General features: G+C 34.5%; 1 protein-coding gene across 10 annotated transcripts in view; it reads right to left on the minus strand.

The window, feature by feature from the left end:
* Nucleotides 1-22110, minus strand: part of CCDC171 (coiled-coil domain containing 171) — a 364663-nt gene that overhangs the window by 148370 nt on the left and 194183 nt on the right. For all 10 annotated transcript variants that reach the window (XM_059924676.1, XM_059924681.1, XM_059924684.1 and 7 more), the window contains 3 exons: nt 17836-18062; nt 17153-17335; nt 14000-14185 (listed from right to left, as the gene is read on the minus strand). In XM_059924676.1, the coding sequence (XP_059780659.1) occupies nt 14000-14185; nt 17153-17335; nt 17836-18062 (596 nt within the window). The remainder of the gene's footprint in view (nt 1-13999; nt 14186-17152; nt 17336-17835; nt 18063-22110) is intronic.

Below are 22110 nucleotides of genomic sequence, written 5' to 3' on the forward strand. Positions count from 1 at the left end.
TACCTTGAGAATATAATCAGCTCTATGATCAAAGACTTAAGTGTAAGATGTTCATCTTAATTTTTAATAGTGAAAAATGGACGCAACCTGAATATCCAACAACAGGAAAATAGTTAAATACATTTCAGCACATTCATGTGATGGAATATTATATGGCTCATTAAAATAATGTTTTAGGAAATTCCCTGGTGGTCCAGTGGTTAGGTCTCCGTGCTTCCACTGCAGGGGCATGGGTTCGATCCCTGGTCAGGGAACTAAGATCCCACATGCCGCATGACGCGGCCAAAAAAAAAAAAGCCATTTTATTTTTAAAAATAACGTTTTAAAATCATCTTAAATGTCAGTCCCATTCACCCAGTTGCTGAAGTTCATCCTTGATTCACCTCTTTCATAGTTCACATCTAAATCATTAGAAATTCTGTAAGTTTTACTTTCAAAATGCAAATAAGTCCAGAATCTCACCACTCTTTACTCCTACCAACCTCTTCTAAACCACCATCATCTCTGGTCTAGATTATATTGTTAGTCTCTAACTGGTCTCTCTGTTTCCACTTTTGCCTGACTACAATCTATATTCCAATACCTGCTTGTATGATGTAAGTGTAAACACTGTCACTCTGCCCCCAAAAACAAAATATAAAACTGTATGTACAGCATACTTCCAGTTTTATTTGCCAAAATATTCTTAATGGTTATACATGGTTGATGACAAGATTACATACAAATTATCTTTGTTTCTTCTGTGTTTTTAAAGTTTTTCTTTCTGAGAACATGTTTAATCAGAAAAAGTAAACTAAGATAACGTTTATAAAAAGATTTTATACAAAGTTGAACTGTATGATTCAAAATATTTTAAGTAATATTTAAAATATAATCTAACCAAAGGTTAGCACTCGATTAAGAAACATAAGCCTAATCTCAAATTATAATTCATGGAGGACAAATTTAAACATGGAAAAAAGTATCTTAAAATTACATATGAGTACTTGTACTTTGAAAAAAGGAAAATGTCATAATAAATTTAAAAGAAATGTATTTTTTACATATTTTTCTGTTGTGTTCAGTCTTACAAAAATGGAAAAACTTTTTGTAAATCTTCTAGCTTCTAGCTTGAATCTTCTCTGTTAAATTATTATTTTATAAAAAATTACCTGAGAGCTGTTGTTTTCTTAGTCCTTTTTTCTCTGACCTTGAAATATAATTGACTACCCTATAGGTCTCAATGGTATAAGTCATTAGGACGATAAAAAAAATATGGGATTAATGTAAAAAATAAGACTTTTAAATTAAGTAATGATGTTAATAATCCTACTTTATGAAAACGGGTAATATGATAGATGCTAATTATTATTATAATCAGGATTCATCAACTAAAAAATGTTTAAATTTTTAAAAGTAAATGAATTTGAGGGCTCTTTTGTTTAAAAGATTACGAGAGAAAATATGGTTATTTATTCAAAATATAACTGCATTGCAACATTCACATTCTATAACCTCAGAGTACGGCAAAAAATGTTATTAATACTATAGGATTTCCCTGGTGGTGCAGTGGTTAAGAATTCGCCTGCCAGTGCAGGGGACATGGGTTCGAGCCCTGGTCCGGGAAGATCCCACATGCCACAGAGCAACTAAGCCCATGAGTCACAACTACTGAGCCTGCACTCTAGAGCCCGCGAGCCACAACTACTGAACCTGCACGCCTAGAGCCCATGCTCCACAACAAGAGAAGCCACCGCAATGAGAAGCCTGCGCACTGCTATGAAGAGTAGCCGCCACTAGCCGCAACTAGAGAAAGCCCATGCACAGCAACAAAGACCCAACGCAGCCAAAAATAAATAAGTAAATTAATTAATTAATTTTTTAAAAAATTAAAAAATGCTGCACATTCATACCCCTGAAAAATTAAGGCTTCTCAATAAACTGGTTATACATGCATTAAAAAAAATTAATAATAATAATAATAATAATATAAAGGTTAGGATACTCAAATAAAAAGAAGGTAAATATTCACAAAATGTGGACTTTGCCACAATTACTCCAACTCCAAAATATCTCTGCAAATTATTCCATGTGAAATCTGAAAAACATACTTTTTTCTTCTTACTTCTTTTTTATCCATAGTGTAAGCATAATTAAGTTTTGAGAATGGAAAATAATAAAGTACAGAGTTCATTTTCTATTAAAATAGAGACATGAGCAAGAAAAAGCCAAAGCAGCTGCCAGAAGGTGAGGGATGACAGGGAGCGAGGAAGAGGCACGAGCCCTAAGACCCTGTGAGGCTGATACTGCTCTGGGAGAGGAAAGACAGGATAGCAGAAGTTAGCAGAGGACAGAAAATGAAGACCAACAAGAACTTATGATCAAGGACTTGGGTCAGAGTTAGACAAAAGAACTAGCATTTGGGAGACTTGCTGTGAATAAATCTTTATTTTTCTCCCGTAAGTCATTCTCTCTCAACCAATGTCTAGCATTTTGCATGGACAAAATTACAAGATTGTGACAGTTCCAGAGAACTTAAGATTTTGTAAAACAGTTTCAGAAGTTCTCATCCATTGTCAATTCAATTCTATCACCAATCATTAGGATGTAGGAAATTTTTTTCAATTAAATTCAACGTATTCTCCACAAAGCTAAGTATTGTGCTTTGCACAATAAAGGCTCAAATATATGTATCAATTAATTAGATTATCAGAATTTATTTTTTAAGAAAGATAAATCAGGAGGTGATTTTTTAAACGCTACAGGAAGATTATTTGCTTTATTAAATAATCCTATAAATATAAAAATATATTAAATTTTTCTATAAATAATAAACACATCTAGTGTTTCCAATGTAATTGAAAGTTATAAGAATTTAATAGATAGCTAACTTTTCCCAAGAAAAATTAAGGAACAATGATAGCTATAGCTTTGTTCTAATCCTAAGTGAATCAGTCATTTTTAATGTCAAACTTACTAGAGAGAGAGCAAAATTTAAAAATCTCTTTTCATATAAGCAATGTCGGCTCAGAAAAGTAATTATGTCATTCTGTTTCTGTATCCTTCACCTTGCTTGCTATCAGTTCATAAATTACTATCATTTCCTAAATTTTTATTTATAGGAGTCTAATTTACTCTTATACCCCATCAGCATATTATCTATGAGCCTATGGTCTATTTTGCTTTTAACATATTATGCAAACATCAACTATACACTCAGTCAAAGAAATGCATCATCAAATTACAATTTGTAGGCCAACTAGGAGAACCCAATTCACTATGGGGCCATGGAATGGATTTTCAGAAGATGAGTCTAGTCCCAGGTTGGTACCAGCTACATGTATCAAAATTATTTGGGGAGATAAATGGGCTATTTCAGATGCTTTGTTTTTCAATATTTCTCTGTAACTGATAGAATTGATTAACACTATGAAAATTATCCCTTTCCAAAGGAATACCTCAAGTGCCAAAAGGAATACCACAAATGTCAATACCATGGCATTCCCAAGGCCTTCCATTCATTGAAACTGCAAATCACATGTCCCTCTTCTAAAATTTAATTATCCTGACCAATTATTCCACTGTGTATGCAAGTGCAAACAGTAACTCTATTATTTCACTAAATTCAATAAAAAGTTATTGAGTTTCGGGTATGCACCAGAACTAGATCTACCTTGGCCCTGTCAGGAATTCAGTCTCCTTACTCAAACCTATAATACCTTAAAAAATGACACAAATCTAATGCCCATCAGTAGACAAATAACTAAATAAATGATGACTTATTTACAGTATGGAATTCTGAGTATCAATTAAAATGATAAATGAATAGACTGTTTAAGGCTTACTGTTTAAGACTTAGTATAGTATAGTATAAGGCTATTTTAGTCCAGATTTGTGATTTCTTGGCAACACAAAAGCTGGTAGGCTTTTAATTTGTTTGATTCCAGTCAGTGCCATGTGCCAATAAATACAAGATTCTTTCTTGGAGATTATCCTCACTACTGGTTTTCCTGTTTCCACATAGCCATTTGTGCACACAGGTATAGTGTGTATACTTGAACTTAATGGTGGTTATCTTGAGGCCATCTAAGATAGCAGGTTAGAATAAGAAAGCCATACCCCTAATTTGTTCTTTGCCATGGGACTGAGTCATAATCAGCTCCTTCTAGGCCCCAGATTTCTAGACTCATTCTCTCTTCCCTTTTATTTATGCTCATAAGACAACTAATTCTTTCCTGAGTTCCTTTCTTTCTTGTAATAGCTTGTTCAAAGCAGAATGTCAAAGCCAACACATATCATTAATTCTTTCGAACCAGTTCCCCTAGAACTATAGGGGAAGTTTTCTTCCTAAATTATCACAAGTACAGTTTTATCAAATGTTGCCACAGCTTAATATGAATTTCTACCTTTACACCTCTGATATCAATTTCCTCACCACAAACCGCCTGATCTCTATGTCAGTGCCTCATACTTTTAGGTATTGTCACAGCAGCAACCCATTTTAAGGTACACATTTCTGTATTAGCTCCTGCAAGTATTTTATCCACAGGTTCACTCTCTCATTAAAGTAACACTTTATTTCAGTCTTTCACCTACGCCATTAATATAGAGTGTCTACCATTAAATAGAAGCTGAGTTCTACTAAACATAAAAATATGAAAGGCAGGATCCCAGATAAAATGCTTAGTTTAAGTAGTTACTAAATTTAAACACAAGCTTACTTGAAGTCAAGAAAAAAAATATATTAGATACGTAGCTTTTGTTGTTTTACAAACTACCCATATTAAATAAAGAAATGTTGCCTAACAAAACTGCCTCAGAAGTATAGTAGCACTAAAGGTACTATCAACCAGGTCAACAATATAAAATATCTCAGGAACAGATTAGGGGAATGAGGAAAAAATAAAAATAAACAAATCTTTAACGTGTTCTACTTTTTTCCATACCACGTTTCCATATTCATTTGTCTATAGTCCCAACAATAGAGAGGTGTGCTATATCTAACTAATTATAGTTCTTGCTTTCAAGGTACGTCCCCTTCCCTGACATAAGAGTTCTTAGAGAACTTTATAACTATTAAACTAGTTCTATTCATTCAAGATCAGCAATAGGAAGAGCTTGTCTCTCCTAAGCCCTTTTGCTCTAAAAGGTTTCTGCCTAATGGAAAGACTATTACAGTTAAGTTTTGATTTCCATGCCTAATGGGTCTGCTAAAGGCCTAGATGCACCTGTCCTCTACACCAGCACTGTCCAATAGAACTTTCTGTGATGACAGGTATTTTCTATATCTGTGCTGCTAATATGAGAGTCACTAGCCACATGAGGCTACTGCACACTTGAAATGTAGATAGGGTGGCTGAGGAACTGAATTTTTAATTTTAATTAATTTAAATAGCCACATGTGGCTAGTGGCTACCATGTTAGTGTAGCTCCAGACGCTAGACTCAATTACATATATTGGAAATACTACTCACTAAAAATACGCTTATTCTGATTCTCAGCTACATGTAACTGATCCATAGCTTTTGTCTCACTCCAATACCTACTCCATCAATCTGGGTAACCTGAAAGATAATATGGGCAACACATCTAAAAATATGACCTCTCCATTTCCTTGGCCTCTTCATGGCCTCTACTTAATCCCATTCCATACTCAAACTCTGAACCTTATTATCCCATAACTTGTTCTGCATCCAAAAGCACTGATTCAGGTAGCCTGCTCTCTGATATCAAACAAATATCCTTTCATATTTACTGTTTAACCATAATGATCAGTCTCAAAGGGGCCCTCCAATTATATTTCTACTGGCACATTGGTCATATTTCTATGGTTGACTTGGTCTCCCTACCCTCTACAATGACTATTTCAAATCTACTTTACTCTCCAACTGCCTTCCTCCTCCAAATTCCCTCCTTATTCAAAGCGTATGAGTTTGCCTCCTTCACAAAGAAAGAAGAAGCATCAGTGAGGAAGTTTACTAATAACTGCCCTCATCTAACCCTCTCTTTTTCTACATATATAATAAGGAGGTGTCCCCCCTATCTAAAGCCAACCCTCCACTTGTACTCTGGCTCTTATCTTTCCCAGGTCTTCTCAAGAACTTTACACCAGTGGTTCTTAGAGTGTGTTACCCATAAGGTAAAGTATTGAATACTTCCCAAAAATAAAGACATGTACTACACAAAATGCTAAAGGAAGTTCTTGAAGCAGTAGGAAAACGATACTAGATGAAAATATAAGTCATAAAAAGGAAATATGGTTCAAATATGGTAAATATGTGGGCATTGATGAAAGACAATTGTTTGCTTATTTTAATTTCTTTAAAAATCTACTATTTAGGGACTTCCCTGGTGGCGCAGTGATTAAGAATCCACCTGCTGATGCAGCAGACATGGATTCGAGCCCTGGTCCAGGAAGATCCCACATGCCACAGAGCAACTAAGTCCGTGCGCCACAACTACTGAGCCTGTGCTCTAGAGGCCGCGAGCCACAACTACTGAGCCTGAGAGCCACAACTACTGAAGCTCACATGCCTAGACCCTGTGCCCCACAACAAGAGAAGCCACCACAATGAGAAGCCCGCACAACGCAACGAAGAGTAGCCCCCGCTCGCCACAACTAGAGAAAGCCCGTGCGCAGCAACGAAGACCCAAAGCAGCCAAAAATAAATAAATTAATTAATTTTTTAAAAAATCTACTATTTAAAGCAAAAATAATAACAATGAATTGAGAGATTTATAACATATGTAAAAGTAAAATCTATGACAACAACAATGAAGAGAAAAGGAGAGGATAAATGAAAGTATAATGCTGTAAGATTCTTATGTTATACATAAAGCGGTATAATATCATTTGAAGATAGACTGTGCTAGGTGAAGGAAGCATATTATAAACACTAGAGCAACACCTAAAAAATAAAACGAAGAGGAATACCTAATTAGCCAATAGCAAAGTTTTTTTTTTTTAAACTCTATTTTTTTTTAAAATACTCTATTGAGTATTCTGAAAAATACTCAATACCTCTAAAGGGCTAGGTAGTAAATATTTTAGGCATTGCAGGCCATATGGTCTCTGTTGCAACTCTAAGATTGTTTAAGACAAAAGCAGCTATAGACAATATGTAAATAAATGGGCATGGCAGCATTCCAATAAAACTTTATATACAGATGGTGGGCTAGATTTGACCTTGGGTGATACTTTGCTGATCTCTGACCTAATAAATTTACCCCTTAATAGCTAGAAAAAGAAGAGAAAAACTAACCCAAAGTGTAGAGAAGAATGGAAATAATAAAAATAAGAACAGAAACAAGTATAATAGAAAACAAACAATAGTGTAAGTTAACAAAGCCAAAATGTGTTCTTTGAAATGAACAACAAAACTGATAAACCCTTAACTAGAGAAAAAAAAGAGAAAAAGAAAGATCACAAATTACCGGTTTAGAAATAAATGAGGGATTACCACAACAGATCCTACAAACATTAAAATGATAATAATGAGGGAATTCCCTGGCAGTCCAGTGGTTAGGACTGCGTGCTTTCACTGCTGAGGGTGCAGGTTCAATCCCTGGTTGGGGAACTAAGATCCCACAAGCTGTGTAGCATGGTCAAAAAAAAAAAAAAAAGAAAAAAAAAGGGTAAGAATGAAGTATTATAAGCAACTTTATACCAATAAATTTGATGTGTTACACAAAACTGACAAGCTTATTCTAAAATTTGTATGGAAATTCAATGGACTTAAACTGCCAAAACAATTTTTGAAAAAAAAAAAAGTGGAAAATTTACAGCATCTCAAAGATATGAACTATAAGACTTCCTATAAAGGCACAGTAAATAAAACAATATAGAATTAGCATAAAGAAAGACATACAGATGCCTGAAACAGAAATAAAGTCCAAAAGTAAATAAGTAAACACACACAGTGATTTTCAATATAGGGGCCAAGGTAACTGAAGAGAGAAAGGATCATCTTTTCAACAAGTAGCACTGGAACAACTCAACGTCTATTCAACCCTTACATCAAACCATATATAAAACTTAACTCAAAATGAATCACAGACCTAAAGGTAAAAGCTTGAAAAATAAATTTGCTAAAGGAAAACACAGGCAAAAATCATTCTGCATCAGAGTAGGCAAACATTTCTTATGTAAAAGATAAAAATGAACTGTAATATTTAAAACCCTTCAAAATTTAAAACTTCTACTTGAAAGATACTGTTAAGAAAATGAAAAGGCAAATCATAGAATGGAAGATAATATTCTCAATACACACCTGACAGAAGACTTGTACACAGAAAATAGAAAGAATTCTTGCAATGGAATAAGAAAACAAACAACCCAAAGTTTAAAATATCAAATGATTGGAACATATATCTCACAAAGAAGACATATGAATGACTAATAATAATAAGTATAATAAAAGACGCTTAACATCATTAGTCATCAGTGAAATGCAAAATAAAACCAAAAAAGATACCACTACTCACCCACTAGAACAGATAAACTTAAAAAGACTGACAGTGCCAAGTATTCACCAGGATATGAAGCTAATGGAACTCATATTCCACTGCTATTGGAAATGCAAAATCGTGCAGCCCCTTTGGAAAAAGACTTTGGCAATTTCTTAAAATTTTAAACGTACTCTTACCATACAACCCAGAATTTCCACTCCTAGGTATTACCGAAGAGTAGTCAAAACATGTGTCCACATAGGGATTTGTACAAGAATGTTCTTAGCAGCTTTATTCATAATAGCCCAAAATGAAAACAATCTAAATATCTATCAAAAGGTGAATGGATAAACAAATTGCCGTATATCCACAAAAGGGAATACTATTCAACGATATAAAGAAACAACATAGATGAATCTCAAAAATGCTACCCCAAATGAAAGAAGTCAGATACAAATAGTACATAATGTCTGATTCCATTTATGTGAAACCCTAGTAAAAGCAAATCTAATCTAAAGTGATACTGGATAAGTGGCTGCCAGGCTAGAGCAGGGAGAGTGTGAAAAAAAAAAAAGGGAATTGAGTGGAAAGGAGTACAAGGAAAATTCGGGGGATTAAAAAAAAAAATGTCCTATATCTTGACTCTGGTGGTACTTACACATATGTATACCTTTGTCAAAATGCTCTGAGCCATGTATTAATATATTTTTTCCTCAGCTAACTTTCAATTCGCTAGTATCTTTTCACTAATGTCTACCCAACGTTCAAATCGTTCACTGAGTTTTTTATGTCAATGATTGTATTTTCATTTCTTGTCTTATATCTACCCATACCTTATTAGAACATTTAAAAAACACTTAAAGTATCTTTTAAAGCACCTGCCAGTACTTTAAGCATTCCTACCACCTCAGATGTAAATGTTCTCATTTGATGTGCAACTCATTTCTTTACATGTTTTGTAATATTGAATTTTGCATAAAAGTCTTTTGTGTGTTCTGTGAGCTACAGAAGCATTCCTCACCGAATATTTTCAAGTTTACCTCTAAAAGGTCACACTGGTTCTACAAGGATTGGACCATTTTGAAGATAATTTCTCAGCTGAATCCTTGGACATAAAAGTAGCATAAACTAAGAACCTACATCCATGTGTAGCACAGCCTGGAGTTCCAATTTCTTTGTGATTTTTTTCCTACTCCGTATCCAGAGTAAATATCAAATCCCCTGTAGCTGGTAGGTAGGGGCTTTCTAGGCCACATTTTCACAGTAGGACAGCCCTTCCAGACCCTAAGGTTCACACAGGCAGCTCTTTTCTAGTCCATAGGGCTTGAAGCCTAGATTTCCCTAATGTTATGATTATCAACTTCAGCCTCCAAATAGGTTTGCACACCCCAATGAGCCATTTAGACTTTACCTCCTCTCACCATTTGCTTTTAGATATCCTTTTTATTTCTAGTACATGAACATTTTTCTCACTTTGTTTTAAGCTTGGCTATATACCCCATAATTCATTTGTTATATTTTATCCAGTTTCCGCTCCACATGTTTGGAGTGAGAAGTCCTTTCATGATAGAAAAACCTTGATACCAAAAAGTGACAAGGACAGTATAAATTACAAGATGATTACGATTAGGAACACATATTTAAAAGCCACAGGTGAAAAATTTAAAAACTGAGCAAAGTATTAAAAAAAGAAGTCATCACAACCAAATTGGGTTTATTTCAGGAATGCGACGCTGGCTTAACATTAGAATACTTAATAATGTAATAATTCAAGGGTCAGCAAACTTTAGAGAGGAAATATTTTAGCCTTTGTATGCCACATGCAGTCTGTCACTTATTCTTCTTTGGTTTTGTTTGATTTTTTCATTGTTTATGATCCTTTAAACACGTAAAAACAATTCTCGGCTCACAAGCCATATAAACACAGGCTATGGGCCATAGTTTGCCAATTCCTGATATATTTCAACTTGCTAACAGAATAAGAGAGAAAAATCATATGATTATCTCAGTAGATGCATAAAAATGTATTGATAATATCCAACATCCATTTATGATTTTTTAAATTGTGCATAATCTAGGAAGATAACTCCCTTAACCCGATAAGGATTATCAACTTATAGCAATTTATAGCAACCTATACCAAACTTCCTTCTTAATGGAGAAATGTTAGAAAAATTCTTGTTAAGACTGAGAACAAGATAAGGATGCCTGCTGTCTCTACTTCTCTTCAACATTGTATCCTAGCCATTACAATAAGGAAGGGAAAGTAAATTAAAGGATTAAGGTTTGAAAAGGAGAAACAAAACTGATACTACAGAAGAAATAATATGATGGTCTACATAGAAAACCCTATAAAGTACAGATAAAGTATTATTAGAATTTACAAAGAAGTTTAGCAATGTGGCTAAGATTAATGTATCTCTTTATTCACAATCCGGTTACTTGGTTGAGTTTAGTTTGCAGAAGCTCTTGAAGAAATGTAATTAGGCAAGCTCCCTTCCAGAGAAAATTTCATCTTAGTTTCTACTTAGACACTACTGACCTGAGATTACAAAACCCCAAAATGTAAACAGTGGTGTTGTTAGATAAGTTATGAGTAACTTGTTTTCTCTTCTTTATTTTCCATATCTTCTATTCCTGATCTTATTTTGTTTTTATACAGAAGCAGCAGCAATACAGTTTATTTTTTAAAAGAAGTTATACACAGGACACACAAAAAAACTGTGTTTAAGTATTACTGAAAAGCACAAAAGAATATTCATCAAGCATATACTTACTTTTCAAACAGTATCTTAATTAATTCTCATAAAAATTCTGTAGCTTTAAGTATCATGATGCCTAATTTTGCAGAAGAGGAAACTGAGGCTCAGAAAGGTTATTTGCCCAAGTGACAGTACTGGGATTTGAATTTGAAAATACTTGTTCCAGGAAGGCCAGTGCTTTTTCCACTGAACCACACTGCCGCCCACAAGACAGCGTTTTCACATTACCACCTGCTAGATCTAACTAAGAGATAGTAATTAAACAATTCTCCACTCCTGACAACAATATTTAAGCTACTGACATTTTAAAGAAATTAATATGAACAGCTTTTTTATCTGCTGATAGATACTATACCTAAACTCAACTACAAGCTATTTCAAAAAGAAAAGACGCCAATATGAGTTAAATGCTTTTTCAAAGCATGGCTAATTACTTTATCTATTAATGGGACATGAAGCATAAAAATGTTGTCCAGTGACCAATATAATTATAAAAATGATCAACCTGACTAGCAATCAAAGAAATAAAATTCAAGTAACAATGATATATATATTGATCAAATTGGCAAAAAAAATTTTAGTAGTAATAGCCAGCTTGGGTAAAAAGTGAAATTCTCATGCATTTTAGGAGAGAATGTAAAAATCTGCTGTAGGCCAGTTGATAATACTTACACTTTAAAACACATGTGGCTATAGACCTAGTAATTCCTTACCTAGGAATTAATCCTGAGGAACTAATTGCAAAATGTGTATAAAGATTTAGCTACAGGGCTGCTTATCTTAGAATTACTTATAATAGCAAAAAAGAAAAAAATAATAAAGAAAAGGAAACTGAAATAAATCTAAATCTACCTAATTAAACTGAGAACTTTGGTTAATGATTTTTAATACATTTTTTTAAAAACTACATCCCAGTTTCAACATTTACAGGTGAGGAGACTCTGAGCAAGTCCAATGAACTCTCTCAATTTCATCGAAAAGAGTGAGAACAATAATAGTACCAATTTCATAGGGGTAGTTTAAGAATGAAACAAAACAATTCATGTAGAGACCACAGCACAGAGCTTGGCCTATGTATGCTGTCCATCAGTAATATAGTTAACGTCGTGATTAGGAAGGCAGATATAAAATCTGATTCCCTAGGTTTGTAACTTACTAATGGTTGTGCAAGTTATGTGCCTCTCTGTATCTCAGTTTTCTCTTCTATGAAATGAGAATAATCCCATAGAGTTTGTGTGAGGATTATATGAGATAAGTATTTACAAAGTATTTAGCCCAGTGCTTGAAAAACAGGAAGCTCTCGACAAATTTTGACTTTTATTATTAGCATTTGTATTAGTATTGAATAAATATATATTATTTTTATAATAAATTATATACCAACTCTGAGTTGTTTACTGTATTAGGTATGATACATGATACCTACTATATAGGCTGTGTTACATCATGTTGGTTTTCCTGGAATTCGTTGTTCCATTCCAGTGTGTATAACCTCACCAGTAAAAATTTTACACATACTATAATCATAATCTATTATTCTATTACATCTTATAGCCAACATTTCCAAAAGATATCATAGTCCTAAATCCATTAATGAAGTTTTCTAAATGACAATTATTTTATTGTAACTTCTTTTTTCCCTTCTAAACACCTTTCCCACAAATAAATGACAGGGAGACCAACTCTTTCTAACCAAATCCCCCTCCTCCTCAAACCCACACTTAATATAAGAATCAGAGAGACCTAGACCCAAAACCTTTCACATCCAAAAGACATGTGGATTTTCAATGTCTGGAGGGCATAAAACAAGAAAAAGAAAAGAACTAACTAAGGACAGGAAGAAATGAAGATAAGTGAAACAAAGAATAAAATTATTACTGGAAAAATCTCTACTTGGTTTCCAACCGGCAAAACCTACTTCCACATTTTCAATACATGTGAATGCAAGCTTGGAATTGAGGTCCCAGAACCATGTTTCATTGCATCCTTATAAGTTCTTTTTCTTTTTTTTTTTTTTTTTTTTTATAATTTTTTTTTATTTTATTTTTTTATTTTATTTAAGGCCTTGTTGGGTCCTCGTTTCTGTGCGAGGGCTTTCTCCAGTTGTGGCAAGCGGGGGCCACTCTTCATCGCAGTGCGCGGGCCTCTCACCATCGCGGCCTCTCTTGCTGCAGAGCACAGGCTCCAGATGCGCAGGCTCAGTAATTGTGGCTCACGGGCCCAGCCGCTCCGCGGCATGTGGGATCTTCCCAGACCAGGGCTCGAACCCGCACCCCCTGCATTGGCAGGCAGATTCTCAACCACTGCGCCACCAGGGAAGCCCTCTTTTTCTTTTTTTAATAAATTTATTTGTTTATTTATTTGTTTGTTTATTTATTTATTTATTTAATTTTTGGCTGCATTGGGTCTTCGTTGCTGCGCGCGGGCTTTCTCTAGTTGCAGCGAGCGGGGGCTACTCTTCATTGTGGTGCACGGGCTTCTCATTGCGGTGGCTTCTCTTGTTGTGGAGCATGGGCTCTAGGCGCACGGGCTTCAGTAGTTGTGGCATGTGGGCTCAGTAGTTGTGGCTCACAGGCTTAGTTGCTCCGCGGCATGTGGGATCTTCCCGGACCAGGGCTCGAACCCGTGTCCCCTGCATTGGCAGGTTGATTCTTAACCACTGCGCCACCAGGGAAGTCCCATCCTTATAAGTTCTTACAGAATAAAATTTCGTATCTTGGGATCTCTTCCCTGTTCAAGAGATGTACGTGATTCCCTCAAAGACCCACACCTGGAAGAAATAAACCCTTATGCAAGGGATGTTTTCCTACCTTAACAGCTTCTCCAAGAGTTTGGTTTTTGTCAGCTTCCTCACTGGAATGTAATTCAAGCCTATAATTCAACTCCTGTAGTTGCTGTGCCTGCTCATTCAATAGCATTTGAGCCTGCTGTTCCCGTAGTAATGCATTATTCAATTCTTCACATGCACTTTCAAACTTCTCATGGGTGATCAATTTCTGAACAAAGCAAAAAAATTTTAATTATAAGCTAACTGCATTGTTGTATCATTTAACCTTCAGAACTCTATTTGCTAACATAAAGAGTATAATACAAACATTTCTAAATATCTGATATATGACAAAAGTACAATTCGTTTTTCTTAATTTCCTAAGTCAAGATAAAAAACATCACTCTGATTTTTTTTTTTTTTGGCCGTGCCATGCAACATGCAGTTCCCCAACCAGGGATCGAACCCACGCCCCCTGTAGTAGAAGCGTGGAGTCTTAACCACTGGACCACCAGGGAAGTCCCACATCACTCTGATTTTTAAAGCACAACAGCTATACTCCCAAAGTTATCATTTTTAGTCAAATAAGATCTCAGGAAACATTCATGTTCTAAGTAAATCCATAACGCTCGGTTTAAATCTTGATACATGAGTACTTTTTATAAAGATAACAATGTGGGAATTAAAGCTTTTAACAAGTTCAAATGCTTTTAAAGGATTACCTGAAAGTCTGTGTTCAGTGTATGTTACCATTCAGGTTTCCCTGGTCAAACTACCCTCCTTGGAGAGTCCTTACCACACCATACCTCTCTCACTCCCACCACCACTCACACTATTGCCATCTTCTTGTATTTTCTTCACAGCCATTATCATTATCTAAATTCACCTCAGATGGTTGTTCACTTTTTTATTGCCTGTCCACACCCTTCCACCAACCACACATTTAAGGATGTGAGCTCCACAGGGCAGAGACCTCCTTCAGCTTGCTCACCCATCACACAGAGGAGTGCCTGGCATTCAGTAGCTTCTCAGTAGGTATTTGCTGAATAAAAGAATATCTATTCATATAGAAACACCTGCCAATAAAACTCTGCACAACTTCTACAATATCATGACTGCATCTGCTCTGGAATAACTGACAGTTCTAGAGAGGGGCCATCTCTTAAGGGGTATGGAATCCAGGACAGGACATACTTGTATTATCTCCTGTGCAAAACTCTTAAACAAACAAAGATTAGTTACAACAAATGGCAAGAGACACCTTGATCTTGAGGTACAAAGAATAGAAATGTTTCACAAATGGTAGGTAACCTGAGAAATATATGTGGAAAACTAAAGGAAACCACGCAGGTCTCTTAATCACACTAAGTGTATAGAAATCTATTTAAGACATAACTTTCCCATTGTTGAAAAGAATTTGAGGTGTCAGCTTTTTAACATCCCTCTATTCGCTAATGGCACAACACTTCTCTGGGTCTTGTGAACAAGTATTTTTGTACTTCTTCCTTTTACTTGTTATGCTGTTTTAAATTATCACTCTTTGCCATCAAAACATTCTGTTCTTTGCAATCCACTTGGCCTCTATAAATGAAGATCCCCATCATTTTGCAGGACTTCTTCCCACTCTTCCAAAATTTTTCCTTTACCTAAAAACTTAGCTAATGTTAGCCTTTCTCTTGTCCATATATCCCTCCCAGAGACTGGCGCAATTCTGTTCACTCTTCTGTGACTAAATAGGGTCAAACAAGTATAGCAATGCAGAATAAGAAAGAGTGTGTGAAAGCAGTTGTATGGAGCTTAAACCAAAAACAATAAAAAAGATCATGGGAGTTAGCTATTAAAGAACACCTGTCAGTAGATGATCATGGGAGTTAGCTATTAAAGAACGCCTGTCAGTAGATGAACATGATATTCCAAAACAGCGCAGGTACTAAATCACTTTTGGTGGGCAGGATGTGTCCCTTTATGTTACAATTTTAGATGAACTATAAGAAGCTATTTTGTTTGCCTCCTGTATACTTCGCCTGAAATAAATGAAAGATGATGGTTGCAGGCACACTCCCTGATTTTTAAAGAGGAAAATAGCATCATTTTCCCATCTATTCTGTTTTTAGTAAAACGATCCTTTATTAACATAGCTGGATGTGAACATTAACCACTTTAGTGAAGTGGTTAAAAGTTTGTGTTTTGGAGTCAGAATACCGAGGTTCAAATCCTGTCATTTCCACATACTAACTGTGTGACTTTTGGCAAGTTACTTAGCTGTTCTGTGCCCTACATTCCTCATCTGTTAAAAAAAAAAAATGGATAATAATATTATTGAATTATTATTGATATGAGAGGACTAAATGAATCAACACCTTAAAGTGCTTAGGGCCAGTGCCTGATACATGTTCAATATGATCATTAAATGTTAGAAATCATCACTTTATAACTTTATACTACATAATTGGATGTCAAATATAAAAATTACATACATCATTCCTTCAATTATTATTTCAATTAATCCTATTTTTATTTCTACACTTCAGGGGAAGAAATTCACACTAAACATTTCTTGGAACACGTTCTTTGCTCTTGCTGCGAGCCAGTTACTCAACCAAAGTTTATTTGCCATAGCAGTTAACCATCCTAACTACAGCTTAATCATTTTATATACTTTCAGTCACAGTATACATTTTAACAGGGCTATAAGCTCTGCTGACACAATCAGTACTCCGTTAAGCATCTGGAATAAATCTTTTTTTTCAATGTTTTTTGAGATGATTTTAATGATGCTGTGCTTTTTATTTAATTGACACACAACACTGCTTAAGTTTAAGATGTACAATGTATTCATTTGATACACTTCTAACTTGCAAAACAATTACTACTGCAGCCCTAGCTAACTCTATCAAGTCACATAATTATTACTTCTTTTTTGTGGTGAGAACATTTAAGTTCTAGTCTCTTAGCAAATTTGAAATGTATAATACAGTACTGTTGGGGAATTTTAGAAGGGAAGTTTTCTAAAGAAAAAGAAATTCTATTAATGGGATTTGATTATTTGAAAAAGGAAACATAATAAATAGTTAAGGAAAACAAACATATATATTTGCCCTGTGATATTTAATATACATATTATATGTATATAATACATATTTTATATCAGAGGAGAGCTCACCAAAGCCATAGTTTTTAAATCATATATACTTACTGACTGCTTAAATTCATTTAACTGCATCTGAAGACCCTGGGTTTTGTCAAGCTCCTTCTTCAGTTCATTCACATTTCGTTTCATTTCTGTGACCTCTAAGCGTAGTGAGCGGCGCTCCACTTCTGCTGTGTGCAGTCTTTGTGTAAATCCAAATATTTGCTTCTGTAATGATGCTGTGCTTTTCTATTGTCAAATAAGAGCAATTTTATAAAAACTCACTTCAGATTTACTAGTAAGTCCATAGCAATGGTCATTTTACCAAATTAAATGTAACTTAGGTTATACAGAAAACAATGCCAGCTCTTACTAAAACTTAAAGTGAAAGCTTTATTTTTTTATGTGACCAATAATTTGCCTTATATGAAGTGAAAAATGAACAAATGAAGAAAAGAAATAATCTAGATGGCTAGAAAACAGAAAAGATAATTGTTTATGTCTCACACAATTCTGTTGCAGTATATTCGTACAGAACAGTTAACTCAGAACTCATGCCAGAACTTTTGTATTTTGATATTATGGACACTTATTTGGAAGTTCTTTTATTTATCATATTAAACTATTACATGAAATCTAAAAGAAATCTACCTACACTCGTGTACAACTAATATAAACTACAAATAAATTTGATTCAGAATTAAATTTGCAAGTCCTAAAATCCCTATATAATGAAATTTCGTACATACCAAAATGGGCACATGGCCACGTAGACCGTATTTCAGGGCCAGTGTGTTTACTTTATGAAGTCCACGGGCCAGCTTCTGAACCAGGGAATCTTTTTCCACATATGTAATACTCCTGTTGCTGTGCAAAGGTATACTGTCCATTGCCAGATTAATTTTATCCATGAGTTTTGCAAAAGAATTCTTGGCTGCTCCTATAAGCAAATGTCCACAAATTCTGGAATTTGGATCTTCAAAGAAAAAGAAAACAAGCACAGAAAAATACGAATTGTCTCTTGTTCATTTCACAACACTGCCAGTCACAACACAATGAAAATATTTTCTCAGTTATATCATTCCCATCCACCTGTAGTAATCCATTCAAGAAGTCCCCACCTATATCAACTTTCACTATGTAAGAAATAGCCCACCTACTAAATAATGTATCTAAAGAAAATCTGCATGTATTTACAGTATGTCATTCATACTGAACACTATGACACTAAAAAATCATCATCACTCCTTTCTTTGTTTTAAAACCTAACAAATTCATTTTCTATTTACAACTACTGAAGCTTATTACCTTAATGGCACACTATTTATATTCTCAGACAAGAAAATATAACTTGCCTTATTCCAAGGCAATTAAAATTTTACAACTACAATTACTCATTTCCCCGTAGGATTTTGGTAATCATCCCTCTCATATAATGGACTTACGGTCCCAGCATATCCAACATGGCCTGCTTACTGCTAGATTCATCAGGTCTGTAATTAATAATTGTATTTAATGTTGATAAATAAAATTGTCAGTGTTCTTTATACTAATTGGTATTCCAAATAATGGTTAATAGGTTTATTTATGCCTTAATAAAAGTCGTGTAATTTAGTTTTCCCTCTGCTAGGCAGGTCTTAATCTGTCATTACTTGTGTTACAATACTATCTGTGTAAAATGATGAACATGGAGAGACTCTTTAAATTCTGTAGTATACCACTCTACATTTCAAGAACCTCTGCTGTTGGGAGGTAGTTTAAATCTTATCTTTATATCATGAGCACAAAAAGCATATTTGGCCAGTTTTATCCAAGAGGAAAATGTTCCATAATTCTAAGAACACATGGCTCAACACTGAAGAGCAGCACTGACTGAGAAGGTGATCCATCAGTGGTTTTCTATGTCAGAAAAAACCACCTCACAGAAGCTAGATAAAAGCTCATTGTTCTAGGAAATTTTCAGGAATACAAAAATAATAAAGTTTTCACAGATAAAGAGCCTTTAGAAGCAAAAATCAACTATAATTAAATTTTAATGAATAGTGGTTTTTTACTATTTCACAGCAATGTGTTGTATAGACACTAACCACTCTGAGAGGTGAAATTAAGTGGCAAGATAATTCCATAAGGCATTCCTTTGAATTTTTAAGAAGTGGGAAAGAGGCATACACTCTAACTTCCTGACTGCTACTCTCGATGAATTACAGAAAAAGCACTAAATAATTTTATGCTTTGATGAATAAGAAGTATTTTTACGATATACTTCACATCATACAGTATAGAGTACAATTAATTCAATATTAAATAAATGAAGAAACAAAAAAAATCCTCTAGCGACATAGTTATAGAATTATTTGTATAATGATACAGAAGAGAAAAAAATGTCACTAAAATTCCTCATGTCTAAACTTGTCTAGACTAGTTAAAATGTTTGACTTGTTACATTTAACAAATTCTTGTTTATGCTAAATACATTTGTTAATCACTTTTCCCCTATCTAATAGCATGTCTTTCAAGAAAGAAGAGGACTCTATGTTCTGCAAATACCTTTTCCAATAGAAGGGGCAATATTGCACATCTAAGGTTAAAATCTTCAAAACAAATTCACAGAGAATTGTTTCGACCAGTAGTTCTAAACCTGTGAACTACAGATCTTGAGGCAGTGGGGAGGGGAGGTTGAAAAGTTATTATAAGAGTTCCACCACTTTCAACTGCAGTATTGTCATTTGACCTTTATTTAGCCCTAAAAAAAATGTAGCATGAATAATATATGCTTATGATGTTGTGAGTGATAAAATTAAAAGTCCTTCAAAACATTGCAGAAGTCAACTGCTGCTAAAAATACAACTAGTGTGTGGGAAGAGCAGTCTACAATGTGTTTTCTTATTAAAATGGAATCCTCACACTCAGATTGAGAAAAACGCCTTTAATGAAAAAAAGGGAATAGTCAGTAATTATTTAATTAATATGTATGTAAATATGTCATTATTTAATTTAATAATGTGAGTCATGAATGTAATAATAATAATAATGCCTAATGGTAATAATAACATTAGAAATGTTAATCACGAGTAATGTTAACTGCATTAAAATTCGACTCAGTTCTAGACAGTTGGGAACATTTTCTCATCCTTGACACCTCCATCTTTCTTGCCATCTCCCTCACATCCAATCACATCACATTTCTACCATCTATTCAATTTTTTCTGTGATCATGGCATTGTCTCACCTATGTTCTTACAAGGGTCTCCCTACTCTTCTCCAGTCATTTCCCCTCTTCTCCAGTCATTTCCCCTCTTCAATCCATCCTCCACCGTAGAAAAAATGACTTCTAAAACACAAATAGGATCTTGTCACAACCCCTGCTTAAGCTCCAATGAGTCTCTTCAGATCTGGGAATAAATTTCAAACTCCTTAAACATGGCTCATAAGGTGCTGCATGATCTGATCCCTGCTTACTTTTCCAGGAGCATCTTTCACTATTACCCCTTTCATGTACAACTCCTTTCAAGGGACCCCAACACATCACAATCTTAGAGCACTCTTCTGAGCAAAAAAATGCCTGTGTCTTCAAAGAGCTGTAATTTGAAAATATGAATCAGTTTTCAAACTTGGGAGCCAATCATTAAGGTAAGATTCAAATCCGTGTTCTATCTAAAGATGAAACTAAAAATACTATGAAAAAAAGCCCAAAATACTATTTTCAAAAAGTAATAAGAGAATGTCTTACCATATTTTAAAACTTCAAGAAATACTCATGAAAAGGGCAGTATGATACCGATACCAGAAGAGACAGGAAAACTAATGGAATTGACTGGAGAGACAGGAAATAGATCCAAGTACGTATAATAAATATATACTAAATGGCATATCTTAATTCACTAGGTAAAAGATAGATGATGGAATTAAAACGTAGTGGGACTAGCTGGTCATCCATACACAAATAAATATTATTAATTTCCTCACTACTTCTCTGGAAATAATTCCAGATAAAATCCAAGATTTAATGTAAAAATCAAAAATACTAGACCAAAATATGAGCAACACCACCTGAGGTGAGGCTAGCCTTCCTAAATAAATCACCAAAAGAAAAACCATAAAGTAAATGATTAATAATGTTAATCATATAAAAATGCACAAACAAAATTAAAATACAAACTGGAAAAATTATTTACACTATATGGCAAAGTGCTAATATGTGTGATACACGAGGAGTTCTTATAATTCTATAAGAAACACACACATACCCATATATGAACATAATGAGATAATTTGTAAAAGAATATGAATGGGTGTAGAACAAATGAAAAGATATGCAACCGAACGGTCAAAATTACAAATAAAGAATGATATAGTTTCTTTTGCCTTTCAAATCGATAAAAATAAAAAAGATTGTTAAAACTTCATGTACCAAAGGCATTATGAGAAAGCCAGAACTCTCAGTACTGTTCATGGGAGTGTAATGCAAAGCAACTTTTACAAAAGGCGGACTGGCAATACTTTCCAAACGTAAAATATGCAAACTCATTTCTGAGGAGTTTAGCCAAGGAAATAATTGCACAAGTATAAAATGATTTTATGTACAAACATGTTAATTATAGCATAGTATATTATAATATTAATTAAAATAGTAAAAAAATATTAAAAAATGCCAATATCCATCAACAGGGAATTTTCAGAGTAAACTATATAAACAATGAAATAGTATGTGATCAAATAAAATTAATGATGTACACCTACCTTATTGACATGGAAAGACATTTATTATCCAGTGAGTAGGAAAAAAATTATGATGAGGCATGATTGTATGACTCCCTCATATAAAACTGGGTGTGTTTGTGTGTATACCTGTTGGTACACATGTCTGGGAGATTTGTAGAAATCATTAAAGTGTTAAGAATGATTGGGGGGGCTTCCCTGGTGGCGCAGTGGTTGGGAGTCTGCCTGCCGGTGCGGGGGACGTGCGTTCGGGCCCTGGTCTGGGGGGATCCCGCATGCCGCGGGGCAGCTGGGCCCGTGGGCCA

The sequence above is a fragment of the Balaenoptera ricei genome, chromosome 6, assembly GCF_028023285.1.
Source record: "Balaenoptera ricei isolate mBalRic1 chromosome 6, mBalRic1.hap2, whole genome shotgun sequence".
Lineage (NCBI taxonomy): Eukaryota > Metazoa > Chordata > Mammalia > Artiodactyla > Balaenopteridae > Balaenoptera > Balaenoptera ricei.